The sequence below is a fragment of the Eubalaena glacialis genome, chromosome 14, assembly GCF_028564815.1.
Source record: "Eubalaena glacialis isolate mEubGla1 chromosome 14, mEubGla1.1.hap2.+ XY, whole genome shotgun sequence".
Lineage (NCBI taxonomy): Eukaryota > Metazoa > Chordata > Mammalia > Artiodactyla > Balaenidae > Eubalaena > Eubalaena glacialis.
Window position 1 is genome coordinate 82,130,708 of NC_083729.1, and position 19,213 is coordinate 82,149,920.

The following is a 19,213-nucleotide window of genomic DNA, read 5'->3' on the forward strand; positions in this document are numbered from 1 at the left end:
TTGATGTTCAACTACATGGGTTTGGTTTTCTTTTCTTTTTTTTAAATAAATAAATTTATTTATTTATTTATTTATTTGGCTGTGTTTGGTCTTCATTGCTGTGCGCGGGCTTTCTCTAGTTGCGGTGAGCGGGGGCTGCTCTTCGTTGCGGTGCGCGGGCTTCTCATTGCGGTGGCTTCTCTTGTTGTGGAGCACGGGCTCTAGGCACGCGGGCTTCAGTAGTTGTGGCACGTGGGCTCAGTAGTTGTGGCGCACGGGCTTTGTTGCTCCGTGGCATGTGAGATCTTCCCAGACCAGGGCTCGAACCCATGTCCCCTGCATTGGCAGGCGGATTCTTAACCACTGCACCACCAGGGAAGTCCTGGTTTTCTTTTTTTTTCTCCAACAAAAACTCCTAAATATCCTGGCTCCTCTCTTACCTCATTGGAACAGTTGCTCAGAGCTATCTGAGAGGCTGTCTCCTGTGCTATATAGTCCTCAGTATGGCCCCCGAATAAAACATAATTTCAGGTTGTATGTTTTTGTTGTTGTTTTTCAGTCAATATACACTACTCACAGCTCTGATTGCTGGGAAGATTTCTCCTCATTGCTATTTTTAAGGCCACCTTGAGTACAGCTGTAATGTGGTAGCTGTCCATTTCAGCTCACACTAAGAAGGCCCAAGATTTTCTTTCGTCAATTGATCATACAGATCCCCTGAGGTTATATGCATGAGCTGAGAGAATGGTGTCAGTGCAACAGAGGTGGATGACATAGGGATCTGGACCATTTATCCATTTAACTTACTTGTGTCCTCTGGACCTGTTCATTTCCCTTATATGATGAACTGTTGCTGCAACTTGAAAGGCAGCTCCAGTTGCAAAGTCATCAGATGCCCCATGATCAATTTCAAAGTCCCTTTTAGGGCTCAGTGGCATTACAGGAGCTGCTTCTCAAATGAATGGCAAATAGTTCTTTGTTACAGAAGGTAGAACCTCGTTCCAGATCCCTAGAGGTCTGTGCTGTAGGCCTCCTACTGGACCTTCCTGAGCCTCCGCATGGCATCTTTACCTATCAAGGATACCTGGGCACCACAGGTCCTGCTAAGTTGCAGTGGCCAAGGATCAGGCAATTTGCCCTACGTTCTGGATCTACTGCAAATCTCCTTTTGCTCTGGACATTATTTGAACTAGGAAATAAATGAATCAGTGCTGTATTGCCAACGTGGTGTATGATGCCTCAAATCCAAAGAGCTCCAAAGAATACTATTTTTCTTTTTTTATACTATTTGTCCCTTTCATAGTGATAGGGGGTACATAAGGTACAGCATCTTGTCCCAAACCAGTGGACCTCTAAAGATTTCACCAATGTGGCAAAGACTTTGAATTTTGAGGGAGTCTTTTTTCCCACTAGTTGGCATCTGGGCATCCAGAGTACTTATCATATTTTGTTCAACAAAGTTCAGTTAGTATCATGTTCTGTAGAATATCAAGATGATCAAGGTCTCTGTGGATAATATTGTAACAGAAAGCAGGAGGGTTAATATAGTACTGGGGCAAGACAGTCAATGTATTCTGCTGGCCTTCCCACATATAAACAAAATGCCTTTGAGCCTTTGTAATGATGGAGATTGAAAAGAATGCATTTACCAGATCAATAGCTTCATACCAAGTGCCAAAATCTGTATTGATCTGTTCAGGTAAAGATCCAGCTCAGTGGGACTTCCCTGGTGGCACAGTGGCTAAGACTCCGTGCTCCCAATGCAGGGGGCCTGGGTTCGATCCCTAGTCAGGGAACTAGATCCCACATGCTGCAACTAAGAGTTCACATGACACAACTAAAGAACCCGCATGCCGCAACTAAGACCCAGCGCAGCCAAATAAATAAATAAAAAAAGAAAAGATCCAGCTCAGCAACTACAATTGGGACTATCACTTGGTTAAGTGGATGGAAATCCACAGCCATCCACCATAATCTATCTGTTTTTTTATATTCATGAGACCCAAATAGGTATATGATAGGGAGTCCTGCATCTTTTAGTCTGATATAGGTGCTAATCTCTGCAATTCCACCCCTGATAGGATATTATTCTTTATGTACTGTCTTGTCACTACACCCTAGGCTTTCCCTAACATAATTGGTGAGGGAACCAATATGTGAGTTCTGCTAGCTGTTAATCCATTACAGTTAGGAGATGTAACTGCAGAATGGATCTGTGGGCCCACTAGACCCACAGTGAGACAAACATGAGTCAGGATTTCATTTATTACCTTTCATCTCTCAGTCTCATTCCAGCCAGGGGAACCACAGTGGCATTTCAGATCCCCTGGTATTGGTGTCACCTCAGAACCCAGTATTTCACAGCCCTCGAGAAATCTAGGAATTCCCTTTTCCGTAGTGGACAGTTTCTCTAGAAAATGGCCATGAGTCCCTTTAAGGAGGAACTACAGGAATATTGTGCATACTTGCAGTGGCCTTTCCAAGTCCTTCCCCACAGGGAACTGGACTGCCCATCTGTCAGTCTGAGAACTGACTCAGATCTAGAAACTGGGTGAGAACTTGTGATTTTCCACTGTAGTGAAGGCCATCAGGCTTCAGCTCCCCAGCTCTCCATGTTTTCTGGTTATACAACTAAACAATACTCTATTCAGATGCCGTCATATCTCTTTCCCAAAGACACTATGGATCATTAGTCATTGCCACAGATCTCTGTGTATCAAGATACCCTGGTTGCTACCTCAAGCTTGCTGCCCATTCCAGTAATTATGTCCACATTTCTGACAGTTAAGTAACCCCACCTGCCTCTGCTTTTTCAGAATCCTGTTATTCCCAGTAACACAAGACAGTCCAGTTCAGTGGTACCATGTCTTACCATCACCCCAGCCTATGGAGGACCCCACCACTGAATTTCTCATTGCTACCAGAAGCTCCCTCACTAGTGCGCTTTGTATTACACCAGGAGTTAAAGGCCATGATGTTTGCAACTTATTCTCAAATTGTTCAGGGAAAAAAAAAAGTTAAGAACATACAGAGAGAGAGAGAGAGAGACAGAAAACAAGCAATAAAGCAAATGAGGCAAAATGTTAGCAATAAGTAAATCTGAGTAAAGGGTATACGGGTGTTTGTTTTGTTTTGTTTTACTTTTTGGTATTCAGGATCTTAGTTCCCCAACCAGGGTTCGAACCCATGTCCCCTGCATTGGCAGGCGGATTCTTAACCACTGTGCAACCAGGGAAGCCCAGGAAATTTTTGTAATAGAGTGGCACACAGTAGTTTCCAGACAATTTCTGGTTACATTTCCTTTCTAATTTTTAATGCATCTCTTTTAACTTTTTACTTTCTTTTTCCTTAATCAGGCTCCTGAAGAAGCAACTTGGAATTCATCCTTTTAAGCCTTTTTTTTTTTTTTTTTTTGCTTTTTTATTTCCTGTTTCATTAACATCAGATTTTAATTTTATTTATTCCTCCTTTCTGCTTTTTGTACCTCAAGAGCTCAGACTTGGACCAAGCAAAATCTTTCTTCCATGATACTGTCATCACTATTCTATGCATGGCCTGCTTTATTTATTTTGTTATTTAAAATATAATAGAATAAACCCATGCACAGTCTGTGTCCAACTTCAGAACTAGAAAGAATAAACTATATCTCTATGATCTTGAGTTGTTTAAGTTAAGGTGTTATCAACTGGATTGTACTTTAAATCATTAAGTTGTGTCTCAGATTTTTTTTTTTTTTTAAAAGTCAATCTTTTTTTTTTAAATTTATTTATTTAATTTATTTATTTTTGGCCGCGTTAGGTCTTTGTTGCTGCATGCAGGATTTCTCTAGTTGCAGCGAGCAAGGAGGGCTACTCTTCATTGCTGTGTGTGGGCTTCTCATTGCGGTGGCTTCTGTTGTTGCAGAGCACGGGCTCTAGGCACACGGGCTTCAGTAGTTGTGGCTCGCGGGCTTCAGTAGTTGTGGCTCGTGGGCTCTAGAGCCGCAGGCTCAGTAGTTGTGGCTCATGGGCTTAGTTGCTCCGCGGCATGTGGGATCTTCCCAGACCAGGGATCGAACCTGTGTCCCCTGCATTGGCAGGCGGATTCTTAACCACTGCGTCACCAGGAAAGCCCAGAAAAGTCAATCTTTTTGGACTGTAGATGAAAACAAAAGGATGACAACATGGCCTGAATGACTGTTATCAAGAAGTTCTTCCCCAAAGCTTTTTATACTTTACATGTTCACTGATTTTCCTCCAATTTTTTATTTTGGAAAACTTCAAACCTACAAAATGTTGCAAAAATAATACAATATATCCCTTACCTTGATGTATCAATTATTAACCTTTTGACACATTTGTTCTCTCTAGATAGATAGATATAGATATATGTTTATATATAGTATGTATATATGTGTACGTATGTATAAATATACATATGTGAATGATAGGTATAGATGTATATGTAATACCTATAGTTATAGGTATATACATATATACACTCACATTTCTTTTCTGAACTGTTTGAGAATAAGTTTCATTTATTATGAGACTTCACCCCTAGACACTTTAACGTGTATCTCCTAAAGAATTCTTTTTTTTTAAACACTTTTATTATTTATTTATTTATTTATTTTTTGGCTGTGTTGGGTCTTCGTTTCTGTGCGAGGGCTTTCTCTAGTTGTGGCAAGCGGGGGCCACTCTTCATCGCGGTGCGCGGGCCTCTCACTATCGCGGCCTCTCTTGTTGCGGAGCACAGGCTCCAGTCACGCAGGCTCAGTAGTTGTGGCTCACGGGCCTAGTTGCTCCGCGGCATGTGGGATCTTCCCAGACCAGGGCTCGAACCCGTGTCCCCTGCATTGGCAGGCAGATTCTCAACCACTGCGCCACCAGGGAAGCCCAAGAATTCTTATATATTATATAATTCTCATATATTAAGCAACTTTTTTTTTTTTTTTGGCCACACCGCACGGCTTGTGGGATCCTAGTTCCCCAACCAGGGATCAAACCCGGGCCCAAGGCAGTGAGAGCTCGGAGTCCTAACCACTGGACTGCCAGGGAATTCCCTATAATTCTCATATATTAACTCAATATCATTATCAAACCCAAGGCACTTAACATTTATTGTCTAATATACAGTGCATATTCAAATATCCCCAATTATCCCAATAATGGCTTAGAGATGGATGGCCCAAGTAATGTCTCTTTAGCACCAGTCCCTGGACTTTTTCTGTCTTTCATGACACTGATTTTTTTTTTTTTTAATTAATTAATTAATTTATTTTTGGCTGTGTTGGGTCTTCGTTTCTGTGCGAGGGCTTTCTCCAGTTGCGGCGAGTGGGGGCCACTCTTCATCGCGGTGCGCGGGCCTCTCACTGTCGCGGCGGCCTCTCCCGTTGCGGAGCACAGGCTCCAGACGCGCAGGCTCAGTAGTTGTGGCTCGCGGGCTCTAGAGCGCAGGCTCAGTAGTTGTGGCGCACAGGCTTAGTTGCTCCGCGGCATGTGGGATCTTCCCAGATCAGGGCTTGAACCCGCGTCCCCTGCATTGGCAGGCGGATTCTCAACCACTGCGCCACCAGGGAAGCCCGACACTGATGTTTTTGAAGAGTCCAAGACACTCATTCTGCAGACTGTCTCTCCATGTGGATCGGCCTGAGGTTCCCTCTTTCAAGTGGGGCCACAAGTGAGATGCTTATGGCACTGCTGTGAAAACATACCGAAGTGGAATCTGGCCTCTGAGGAGGGCAGGGACAGAGCAGACCCTCTAAGGGACTCTGGGCTGAGCTCAGGCCTGAATGATGAGAAGGAATTAACTAAGCACACTGGCCATGGTGAGCAAGAGCCCTCCAGGCCCAGGTGCAATGACATGGCCGTGAGAAAGAGCGAGGGGGCCAAAGGAAATGACAGACAAGCTTGGGAAGATGATGCCTTTAGTTCTGGATGGTGAGTGTTCCCTTGGAAAATCTGAGAAAAATCCATGTAGTTGGGGGGAAGCCTGTGGCAGAGGCCTGGGCTGAAGGAAACCATCTGTGACCCAATGAATTGTTTGCAGTTCTCTATAAGAAATTATATCACTGCAGAGAGTAGAGAATAGAAGAGGCCTGGTTCAAGCCTTGAAGAATACCGCCAGGGGTGGGAATGGGTGGAGGGATGGCCAGAGAGGCAGGAGGAGGCCTGAAAAGTGTGTACAGAAAGACAAGGGAAGACGAGTTTCAGGGAATGGTTAAAAGAGCAAGGTTAAAGCTTAATACTGACACTTGTTAAAATGGTAAAAAAAAAAAGGCTTTCCTCAGGACTGTTGCAATAGGAGTACTGCAATAGGGCAGAGATATCTGACTCAACACTGAATACAACAAGGACAAGGGGGATTTAGAGCCAAGGGCAGCGTGAAGAGCTCAGTGGATGGAAAATGACTAAGAGACTTCAAGGAATTCTTGCGAAACTAACCTAACAGAATTCTTGCTAAGGCAGGTGAAGGACTTAGACGTCAAAGGTGGGGCATGAGGAACTTGATCAGATGTCAAAGATGAGGGAATTCTTCCTAAACCAACTTAGCAGGATTCTTTGCTGAGACTGGGTTGTGCAGGCCAGACACAGGATGGTGGCCAAGGTTGAGACCTAATCAAAAAGAGGGCCTGGGGGAAACTGACTCAAGTTTGATCAAGCAGAGTCTTTGTCAGAAGGCAACCCATCAAGAGCGGCCAAGAGGAGGACTGAAAAGTGCTCACTGCATGTGGAGGTCACTGCGGCCTTAGCAAGAGCTGTGAAGAGTTTGAGGATATTTTGCATATAGTTCTATGTATATATGGGCTGAGAACACTTAATTTTAAGTATAACTCATTCTTTATATCCATAAAAGGAAATATTATGCAGCCTTAAAAAGAACGAGAGAATTATTTAGGTACTCATAATGGAATGATCAAGAAGTTAAATTTTTAGGTGAAAAAAGACCTAGAGATGATCATACTAAGTGAAGTAAGTCAGACAGAGAAAGACAAATATCACATATCACTTCTATGTGGAATCTAAAAAAAAATGATACAAATGAACTTATTTACAAAACAGAAATAGACTCACAGACATAGAAAACCAATTTATGGTTACCAAAGGGAAAGTTGGGGGGAGGGATAAACTAAGAGTTTGGGATTAACATACACACACTACTATGTATAAAATGGATAAACAACAAGGACCTACTGTGTGGCACTGGGAACTATATTCAGTATCTTGTAATACCTGAAATGGAAAAGAATCTGAAATACTCTTATATAACTGAATCACTTTGCTGTACACCTGAAACTAATACAACATTGTAAGTGTATACTTCAGTAAAAAATTGTTTTGAAAAAAAATATGTATAGTAAGTTAGCATTTGCATAAAAAAGGAGGATCAAGATACACATACATATGTGTGGGAATGTGCCCACATATGTATGCCGTTGCTGGTGTATACATAAGATGCTCCTAGAAAGATATACAAGAAACTGGTAGCATAGGTTGCCTGTAAGGAGATGAACTTGATGACCCGGAGCAGGGGTGACAGGGAGATTTTTCAGTGGATAGCCTTTTCTACCTTTCGAATTTTTGTACCATGTGCAAATACTATGTATTTAAAAAATTAATGTATAAATATTCTTCCTGAGATCACACTATAATTACAGTACAATTTGCATTTTATTGGACATCAGTTCAGATGACAATATAAGAAGATCTGTCTTTGTTTATTTGTTTTTGGCCATGCCATGTGGCATGTGGGATGTGAGTTCCCCAACCAGGGATTGAACCCGTGCCCCCTGCAATGGAAGTGCAGAGTCTTAACCACTGGACTGCCGACAAAATCCCTGTCTTTGTTTTTAAATGACCTGCAACCCATTTTTTTGTCCAACGTTTCCAATTTTTATTACTGTGAACTGCATTGCTGGATGCGTTCTTGTACACTTACATCTGTACACTCATGATTCTGTAGCATAAATTCCTACAAAGGGAACAAGATTCTTCCACATTGCCTTCCAGAAAGGCTGTTCCAGGCCACACACCTCTCCCATCCACACCAGTGTGTGCCTGGTACTCTACTTATTCTACAGCCCTGAGTATTGTCCCCGAATTATGCAGGGTACCTATGTGGCAAAGACAATGCTGAGTGCTTACTTGCTTTGCCTCCGGAGCACACAAGTAGGCTACATCTCTCAGCATCCCTTGCCGTGAGGTGGGGCTGAGTTCTGGGTGGTGGCAGTAGTGATGTACACCAGCACTTCCAGAACTGGCCCCTAAAAAACCTCTCCATGATCCTCGAGCTCTCTCTCTTCCTTCGTCTGCTTGACGTGTGCAGAAGGTCAAGTGGAGGTCTCTGAGCCCTAGAGCATTACTAGGTTGAGAAGGGAAACAAATTTTTACCATATCCCGTTGCTGCCCCCTCCCCTCTCTCTGCACTGAGATTCGATCCCATGCCCTGGACCTGGTAGCAAGTCTTTGCTCAAATGTCATCTTCTCAGAGGGCATTCCCTACCACCTAATTTAGCACAGCCTGCCTACAGATCTGAGCAACTTGGAGGGATCTGGCTGTCTTTCAAAATAAGATGATACTTGCATTTCCAGTGAAACTTCTTCCCCAGACGACGATGCAACCTTGATAAACAGGCTAGAGCCACTTAGGGCAGAGGTGAGGGAGCGCAACGGTGAACCCCTGGGCCCTGAGGCCTCAGCCTACCATTTCACCACCACTCCAGGGCCCTGGACCTCACCACGACAGCTCCAGCCACACTTCCCAGGCTGTGACCTGAAGAGAGCATGGTGATCACCTCCTTCGTTCATTCTAAAATATATATTGAGGGAGTTCCTGCTGGTCCAGTGGTTAGGGCTCTGAGCTTCCACTGCAGGGGGCACTGGTTCGATCCCTGGTGGGGGAATTAGGATCCTGCAGGCCACACAGCACGGCCAAAAATAAAATAAAATAAAATAATAAAATATTTATTGAGCACCTTTCAAACACTATCCTCAAGGCTTTGGATATACCAATGAACAGATGAGACAAAGATTCCTGCCTATTCGAGTGGGAGAGACAGACCGTAAGCAATAATACTAATAAATAAGGTAGGCGAAGAGGTGATAAAAGGAAAAGAGCAGGTTATCCGAAGTGCAGGGCAAGAGGTAGGTATCAGTGCTAAGTAGGGTGGCAGGAAGGTGACATTTGAGAAAAGACTTGGAGGTGACAGTCACATGTTTCTCTGGGAGAAGAAGGTTCCCAGCAGAATTAAGCAAAGTCCCTGAGGCAGGGCCACTCCTGGAGTGTTCGAAGAGCAGGAATGAGACCACGTGGCTGGGAACTTGGAAGGAAATGAGGTCAGAAGGAATGAGGAGGAGGGTGCCCAGAGGGTGCAGGGCGTCACAGGCTACTCTATGGACTTTGGATTTTGCTCTGAGATGATATATCTTTGCACAGTTTCAGATGGAGAAGTGACAGATATTCTGACTTACATATTTAAAAGGATCCCTCTAGCTTTTGTATTGAGAACACACTCAGGGTGGGAGGAAGGAGAAGCTTGGAGAGCAGGGACGAGGCTGTGCAGAAACCCAGGTGTGAGGGATGGTGGTTCCTGCTGGATTTGGTAACAGGAGGTACTAAGAGGTAGAGGGATTGTGGATATATTTTGAAGAAGGAGCCAATGGGATTTCCAAATGCACTGGATATTGGGTGTGAAAGAAAAGCCTTGGAGGTTCCCAAGGTCTTTGGCCTGAGCAACGGGCAGAATGGATCTGCCTGAGTTAGGGAAGGCAGGGGTGGAACAGTTTTAGGAGGAGAATCAGAAGCTCAGCTCTGAACACGGTAATATTGAGATGTTTCAAGACATCAAAATAGAAATGTTGGGACTTCCCTGGTGGCGCAGGGGTTAAGAATCCACCTGCCAGTGCAGGGGACACGGGTTCGAGACCTGGTCTGGGAAGATCCCACGTGCCACGGAGCAACTAAACCCATGTGCCACAACTACTGAGCCTGCGCTCTAGAGCCCACGAGCCACAACTACTGAGCCCACGTGCCGCAACTACTGAAGCCCATGTGCCACAACTACTGAAGCCCGTGTGCTACAACTACTGAAGCCCACGCGCCTAGAGCCCGTGCTCCGCAACAAGAGAAGCCACCGCAATGAGAAGCCTCAGAACCTCAATAAAGAGTAGCCCCTGCTCACCACAGCTAGAGAAAGCCTGTGGGCAGCAACGAAGACCCACTGCAGCCAAAAAATAAATAACTAAATAAAATAAAGTAAGTGTAGTAATTAAAAAAAAAAAAAAAAACAGAAACGTTGGGTAGGCAATTGATATGCAAGTCTGGAGTTTGGCAGAGAAGTCTGAGTGGAGATTAAATTTCAGAAGTTGACCACCTGCCTTTTTTTTTTTGGCCGCGCAGCATGGCTTGCGGAATCACAGTTCCCTGACCAGGGATCGAACCCGGGCCCCCTGCAGTGGAAGCGCAGAGTCCTAACCACTGGACTGCAGGGAATTCCCTGCCACTGTTGTTGTTGTTTTCCTCCCAATCCATAATTTGACTCAGAGTATTGAATCCTCCATGGCTGCATCACTCTGAATGATGCAACTTAAATGTGTAACAAGTACATTGTAGTTGTATGTTAATACTCTGTCTCTGTGGGTTAACTGTTGTACTTTGGACTGGGACAGTGATAGTTTAATATTTAACATTGTGAATATCGTGACTTTGTTTTCTAGGAGTTCAGATAATGAAAATGAGAACAATTATAGTACCAATGCCAGCATGACCCAGATAACACATAAAACACAGACTAAATGTTTATGTTATTTTAATGACAAATGGAAGGACATATATAACTGGATTAGGAACGTAAGTAACCAAACTAGATCATACTGCACACTATGCAGGAAAAAACTGGGGATTGTACATGGTGGAAAAGAGTATATGAAAGCACATGTGGGGATTGAATCTCACAAGTTCAGGATGAGACAGGCAAGTACTTCTAAATCTATCAAAAGCCAGTGTGTTGGGACTTCCCTGGTGGCGCAGTGGTTAAGAATCCGCCTGCCAATGCAGGGGACACGGGTTCGAGCCCTGGCCCGGGAGGATCCCACATGCCATGGAGCAACTAAGCCAGTGCGCCACAACTACTGAGCCTGCGCTCTAGAGCCCGCAAGCCACAACTACTGAAGCCCGTGCGCCTAGAGCCCGTGCTCTGCAACAAGTGAAACCACTGCAACGAGAAGCCCACGCACCACAACGAAGAGTAGCCCCCGCTCACCGCAACTAGAGAAAGCCCGCGCACAGTAACAAAGACCCAACGCAGCCAAAATTAAATAAATAAATAATAAAATAAATTTATATATATAAAAAAAAAAGCCAGTGTGTTTGTTTGCTTGTTTGTCTCCCCAAAAGACACCAAAGCTCAGCTGAAAACAGCAGCCATTGAATTGACACAAACATGTACGATTAGCGTATTGTTCCCTTGACTGCTCTATGAAACTGAGTAGAATTACATTTCCTCATTCAGATATTGCAAGTAAAATGTCTTGTGGGCCAACAAAAGGGTAAACTCTAGAGCATAACAGATGTGTTGGCCCCTTAGAGTGCAAAACTGACTCCGTCGGATCTCACCGATGATCATACGTTCTACAGTGACTCAACTGAGGCGTGGCAGCCACAACGAATGTTTCCCCTAGCTCTTAGGTACCTTTTTAAATGAAAACTGGAGCTTCAAATCATTCCTTAATTTCCATGAAGGTTGCCTTGAAGTTGCAGAAAACATAAAACAAAAAATTGCTGATCTCTTATACAAATACAAACTAGACTTTGCTTATTTATCTGCATACGCAGCAGAGAGCGCAAATGTAAATTTTGGCAAATCCCATTCAGTATATAAGCTCCTTACCAAAGAAAACGAAAAGATCTTACTTGCTAAGTGTCCTGGACACATTTTGCTAAAAAGAGATGTGATTTACTTACCTGTGATATTGAGGCTTTCATAATGTGCATTTTGGTCGCTTTTCCTCTTCTCGAAATGTAAAGAAGAATTAAATGAGGATTTTTTTGTTTGTTTTTTGTTTGTTTGTTTTGTTTTACTTTATCACTTTTACTCTATCACATAAAATTCACTTTGCCTTGAAGTTCTACTCTCAGAAGGCACACATCACGCTGATTCCTGGTGTCAGGCCAATGTGATGACATCCAGCTAAACATTCTCTCAACAAAAGCATTGAACACGGAATCATTAGGATTCTCAGTTTTACCACTAAATGAAAGAAAATAAGACATCCTAAAGACTGCAGGCAGTTTAGAGAATTATTAATGGAAAAGGAAACAGAAAAAGCAAAACTATTTTACTGTATCATCAGACAGGAAGAAACATGTCATTGTCATTTTTATTCTGTATAGGTTATATCCATTTAAATTAGTACTATTTTATTTGCCATCTTCTTTTTTAAAGTCTTGCCTTTACATGTCTTAAGAACATATGTAAATATGCTTCCCTGGACTTGGTTCCCTGGGGCTCACGCTCTGCTGGGTACAGAATCTTTGGAGTTGTTCTCTTTCTCCATTTTTCCGATCTGCATTTCCCCCCTTTTTCTCGCCAGCACCTCACACTGCTGTATCGAGGTCACCGTGTTATCTTCAATGTCTTCTCCTGGGAAGTAAGAGATTTGACTTTGGACATGCTCCGCAGCCAGCACAGTCCCAGCGGCAGTGTCCAGGCCTCTGGCCTTGGAAGACTCAGGAGGGCAGGTCCCCTTATTGCACAAACTTGTCCATGTCCTTGACATTTTTGCTGCTTAATGCTTTTTCGAGTGACACCCTTTCCTTCTGTCCAGTTGAACTGACGCACCTTGCATCCCATAATTTCTGGCCCATCAGAGAAGGAGGAAAGGATGTAAATTACTTAGATCTGACCTTGTTTCGTATGTCACCACCTCACTGGTAAATATTCATTGGGTTAGAAAGAAATACTACTGTGACACTCAAAGGCTCCCAGACTCTGTAAATTCTACATCATCAGGGGCTTCAGAAATAGGGTCAACAACTTTCAGAACTTTATTTCCAAACAAGTTAATATTACAAAACGCAGTCAACCAAAAATGAGGAATTCCGCCAGGGCAGTGGTTCTTGGTTGCATATTGAAATAAAATTAAAAATCGGTATTTTAAATTTATTTATTTATTTATTTATTTATGGCTGTGTTGGGTCTTCGTTTCTGTGCGAGGGCTTTCTCTAGTTGCGGCAAGCGGGGGCCACTCTTCATCGCGGTACGCAGGCCTCTCACTATCGTGGCCTCTCTTGTTGCGGAGCACAGGCTCCAGACACGCAGGCTCAGTAGTTGTGGCTCACGGGCCTAGTTGCTCCGCGGCACGTGGGATCTTCCCAGACCAGGGCTCGAACCCGTGTCCCCTGCATTAGCAGGCAGATTCTCAACCACTGCGCCACCAGGGAAGCCCCCTAAAATCGGTATTTTAAAAAAAATACCCATGTCTGGGTCTTACCCCAGGAGATTCTGATTTCATTGGTCTAGGGTGTGGCAGCAGGACTTTTGAAAAGCAGCACACTTTATGGTAAAAGCTAGCTTACTTTCTTTCAAGATTATTAATTTCTTTAGAGATCTGGCTTCTATTTGCACACATTCTGCCTGAAAGTTTTTGATGGTATAAATGAGGTGCTTACCCTTTGAAGGTAAGTCCTGACTGAAATATTTATTACCATTAATATAGTGATTATCTTTATCATCCAAGTCAGTATGTTCAGTGACAAGCACAAAATCCTCAGTTCAACCATCAAAGGTGAAAATGATGACCCTTGAAGACTCTGCTTTCTGGTTCACATACCCCGCCTCCTCACCTCCACACACCTGTGACTGACTTTTTTTTTTTTTTCTTCCAGTTTTGCTACATTTTAATGGTAGGTTTTTTAAGGGATTAGCTTTAGGTCTTGTCAGCAACATCAAACAGAAAGTACCGAGTACTCCACAAGGTACAGAGCGCTGCCAAGCACCTCAGAAAATGTACGTGACATGGGGAACATGTGGTTCTTACCCCCTGAGGAGCTTATAGTCTAGGGGTCGGCAGGTGGGCTGACAACTCACAGTCTAAGAGTTGAGTGAACAACAAAATAATTTATTTTTATTTTTTTATTTTTTTTTAAAGATTGATTGATTGATTGCTATGTTGGGTCTTCGTTTCTGTGCGAGGGCTTTCTCCAGTTGTGGCAAGCGGGGGCCACTCTTCATCGCGGTGCGCGGGCCTCTCACTATCGCGGCCTCTCTTGTTGCGGAGCACAGGCTCCAGACGCGCAGGCTCAGTAGTTGTGGCTCACGGGCCTAGTTGCTCCGCGGCACATGGGATCTTCCCAGACCAGGGCTCGAACCCGTGTCCCCTGCATTAGCAGGCAGACTCTCAACCACTGCGCCACCAGGGAAGCCCCAACAAAATAATTTATTAAGGCAAATTCTTCATCCCCTCAAGCTACTGTGGATGGAATCATTTTGGAATTAAACTAATCAAGAGAGAGGCAAGACTAAATTTGGTTGACAATTCTTCAGGCTCATATAGTTTTTTAACATCCATCATAGTAAACAGAACTGACCTAACAGACAACTGAAAGTGGAGACTAGATCTCTTGAAGTGCAAGGGCGAGAACTTGACTGTGGTTACTTACTTTAAAAAGCAAACATACTGAACGGTATGACTAGGCTTATTACACTAGCTTAAAAATAGGCCAAGTACTGGCACTGCGTTCCCCTCATGCTAGCACTGCTCATTTAAAATAGTGAATATTAAATATGTGTGCTCCACATCTAACCCACAGAATGCCCACCCCAAATCTTAATGTTCTGTGTATCAAATATCCACCTCGTGTGTACTATGAAAGTTTTATTTATGCCCCATTATTAAGTCGAAAGAATGTAAATAGTCAAATTAAAAAAAGCTAATGATCTGCATATTTCCATATGGATTAATGGCAGTATATCTACATAGGAAATAAATGGCTATCCTATCTACCTATATAAAAAAAAATAGAATATCTCCAGATTTGCCTACTCACCACGATAAGAAGAGGTAGGCGGGTTTTAAGGTTTCACAATCAGTTGTCAGAAAAACAGCAGTTATCCCTGCGGTATCTTGTTAGCATCTGACTCAAATTATTTTTAGATTACATGATTTAGAAGACATTATAAACCCACCAAGAATTCGTAATTATTCTGAGATGGTTCCATCATTAACCCCAGAATCACTATCAGAAAGAGTAACGATGTGATGTAGAAAGAAGCTAATCAACATGACTAAAAACATGCTCACTTTCAGAAAAACGATCCGGTCATCTGGAAAAATCACAGCTACCACCTGCGAACACGCCCATATGGGATACTGACTAGGCCAAGGCACACTGTTTCTAAGCAGGAGAACCATGAGATCAGGGTGAATCAAGGCCGTCTCTAAGGAGCAGCCTATAAATTTCCAGACTGACCTTGGGCAGCATAATTGGTCCAATTCCTCTCAAAGGCAGTTTCATACTACCCTACCCACATCAACCCAAAGTTTGACATTAACTCGAAAAACCAAAGAGCATATTGGCGCAGAAGTGGACAGGCGTGTAAACTCTAGCACACTCTTATTGCTGAATTAAGTGTGAAGGTGAGCACATTCCACCCACAACAGTGTCGTTCCAGGAAGCAGGGCAGGAGTAGTGGCACATTAGAAAAGAGGCTATTCATTGCACAATTAATAGAAAAGTGAAAACGTTTCAAGATCTACAATAAGCCTGTATCCAAAGGAGTCTTTTACATCAGTGACGTGCTGGACTTTGAATTCTGTGCTACAGCTTTGTAATGGACTCACTCTGGCCTGCTGGCCTGGGTACAGCTTGCTTCCTGCCTGTTGAAGGGTGAATAGGCTACACAGAGCTAGGATGGTTTCTACTGAGTGGTAAGATTCACAGAAGTTCCAGGGTATTCATGTCACGATCATTCCTTGTGCAAAGTTTGATGCAGATGAAGATAAAGTGGTTTCTTGGTCAGCAATTGCAATTTCTTTCTTTTAAAGTCAGTGGGTTTCTTGTATAGTTCTATTACAATTGGCCCAGGTTTAATTTCATCCATCTCCATGAAAGCAAAACACTTGGTGCTGGTAAACCTTTTTTTAGGCTTGTAGTGTTTGAATTCAAAGAAAATAGCTGCACCTTCGGTTAATTTTTCAACATGCTTCTGGAGCTCCATGTCCACATTAAAATGAACATACATATCTTCTTCTCTTGAAGCCACCAGAGTATCTTGCACAGGAGTTAAATCTATGCCATTCAGATCTTTTACACTAACTGTGATATAAGGATCAATGCATTGCCCAGCATCTTTCAGGCCAATTTTCTCAATTCTGATAGTGAGTAACGTCACTCCTGGTTCTGATGGCAACCTTGGTAATAAAGTACGGGGAACTCTAGCAGGAAAGGCATCAGGAGACCCTGCTCTAGCACCACCCTCTTCTTCATCTTCTTCAAATTCCAAATTCTCTTCTTCACCAGGTGCTAAAATTCTTCTTAAGGGGACAGGCTGAACATCAAATGGGAATTCTTTATTATATGTAAGAATATTCTTTAGGATTGGTTCTAGCTTCTTCAGACCCTCCAGTTTAAATTCTTCTTGGGACCGTGTGGATTTTAAAGCTGCACTTCTTAATTCCAAGCACGTTGCCATTTTGCCCATGGTTCTCTTTTGTCCTTCGGTGAATTCAGAATTACTGTGCTGAGCTTGGGCCTCTTTTTGTAGGTATCTTGCTAATATCTGATACTCCTCTATCGCCTCCACCAGCTGGCCCCAAGAGTCGAAGTTGGAGCCTCTCCTAAAGCTGGCACCCCAGCACTGCAGCAGACTTCGGGTCACCTCCGACATGGCCGGTCCCCACCCCGTCCCCTCCTGCCCCTACCCCAGCGAGGATGGGCTTTAGGGTGCCATCCTCCCCGGGCCTGGCTCCGACATTCACAGGGCCAGGAGGAACCGCTAGGCCACTGCTACCACCTGCCAAGGAGCCGCCCAAGCCCCTTTGCCGCCAGAGCCGAACTTTGCGGCTCCGAAGCCTTGACTGGAATTCTGCCTCCTCAGAATCCTGAGCGTTATCAGCTCACTCAACCCCTTCAGCACCCACACACGTCCCCCCAACACTGCCGTCTGTCCCTCCCCACACTCTTCCCAGTGCTTCCCCCGCCTTCATGCCCACCACTTCTCATCGGCCTCCTGGGTTGAATGTAGCCATTCTTTGCGAACGGAGTCAAGCATTTTGAAGGCATTCTTGTTATTTCAATACCTCCACCAACGGTGGCTACGGTGGGATGTGGTGATGGCATCAGTAGGGACAGGCAGCAAAGGTGGTCAGGATGACGCTGGCTGCTGCTGAGGCAGCCATGACAGACGGCAGCAATGGCAGCTGTGGCCACAGGCGGCGGCCACAGAAGTGAACCCAGTGGGTGAAGCAGGCAAGGCAGCTGATCTTTGCTGGAGAGCTTTCTCTCCACCAGAGCCCACTCTGCCTGGTGTGTGGCAAGCGGGAAGTGGCAGGGAATTAAAAATCCATCCCCTTGGGACTCCACTGGCGGTCCAGCGGTTAACACTCTGTGCTTCCACTGCAGGGGGCACGGGTTCGATCCCTGGTCAGGAAACCAAAATCCCGCAGGCCAAACTAAAAAAAACAAAAGACCCCACAAAAACCAAAAAACCCATCCCCTTAAGTAGCCCTCAACCAAATGAAGGGTGTACAAATGCCCTCACCACGAGAGTGGGAAGCCTATTTCCACTGCTTCCCAGAGTTGCCCAGAGAATGAAGCTGTTGCCCACAGTGATACCTTGTTTGAAAATGCACCTCTGATGTGCTGCCTTCCCTTCCCTGCCTCACTTCCCACAGCTCTACCAGTGCTTTCTGGGATCATCTCCCAAACCCTTGTCTCAAAGTCTGTTTCTGGGGGAATCCAAGCTAAGATCATGCATCATGAGCCAAGGATTCAAGCACATATGGCACATTAACAGAAACTGACCATATGCCAAGCCAGAAAGTCTCAACAGATTTCAAAAGAATGAAATCATATAAAATATGTTCTCAACCCAATTGCAATTAGGCAAGATAACTAGAAAAATCCCCATATGTTTAGAATTTAAAAAATACAGTTTTAAACGTCTAAATAATCTGAGATCAATGAAAAAAGCAAAACAGCCATGCTTTGGGGAAAAAGTGCATATATTAGAAAAGGGAAAAGGCTGAAAGTCAGTGAGCTAAACATTCAAAAAGGTAGAAAACAGAAAATTAAATCCAAGAAAAGAAGGTAATAATAAAGAAGAGATTTAAATTAAAAACAAATATAGGAAATAGAGAGCACCAACAAAGCCAAAAGCAGATTCTGTGAAAAGATTAATAATATTGATAAACTCCTGTCAAGACTCATCAAGAAATAAAGGAAGAAGACACAAATAACCAATGTCAGAAATGAAAAAGGGGGGAATTCTCTGGCAGTCCAGTGGTTAGGACTCCACACGCTCACTGCCGAGGGCCCAGGTGGGAACTAAGATCCCACAAGCCACATGGCTCAGCCAAAAGAAAAAAAGAAATGAAAAAGGGGCCTTTGTTACAGGTTTGACAGACCTTAAGATAATATGAGGATATTAAGAACAAATTGATGACAATTTAAAAATTCAGATCATGTGAAAAATTATTAGAAAAATACATTTTACCCAAACAGACGCAAGAATAGAAACTATTAAGTTTTTATGGGTAAATATGGGCAAAAATTCTTTGCAGGCAAACGCCATCAAGAGGTGGAGTCCCTTCCCCGCCAAAAAAGAGGCAGAGTCTCCAGGGCCTTTAATCTGGGTTGGCCTCATGACTTACTTCAACTAGTAGAATGTGGTAAATGCGGTGACGTTGTTTCAATTTTTGCTCTCGTGGACCCCTGAGACCCACCATATAAGGAAGCTGGTCTAGCCTAGTGGAAGACAGGCCCGTTAGAGATGTTCTAAAACGTAGTCTCCACCTCCATTTTGTCTGCTCTTATCACTTCTTTCAGTCACATGGAGAAAACCCCACCCTAGCTTACTCAAGTAAAGACAGGTTGGCTGAAAACATACACAGAAGTCTGAGGGCTCAATCCACAGCCCAAGGAAACTGGAGCTGGGAACAGAAAGCCATCAGGACCCAAGCAGCCTTTCAGGGACCACAGGAACTGATGACAATCCTCTCTCCACAACCTGGGTTTTCTTGTTTGGGCCACATGG

At 43.8% G+C, this 19,213-nt stretch overlaps 1 protein-coding gene across 1 annotated transcript; it reads right to left on the reverse strand.

Moving 5' to 3' along the window:
- Positions 1 to 15,487: 15,487 nt before the first annotated feature.
- Positions 15,488 to 16,846, reverse strand: LOC133105278 (axin interactor, dorsalization-associated protein-like). The gene has a single exon (XM_061211260.1). The coding sequence runs from the start codon at positions 16,844 to 16,846 to the stop codon at positions 15,926 to 15,928; it is 921 nt and encodes a 306-aa protein (XP_061067243.1). The 3' UTR covers positions 15,488 to 15,925.
- Positions 16,847 to 19,213: the final 2,367 nt, after the last annotated feature.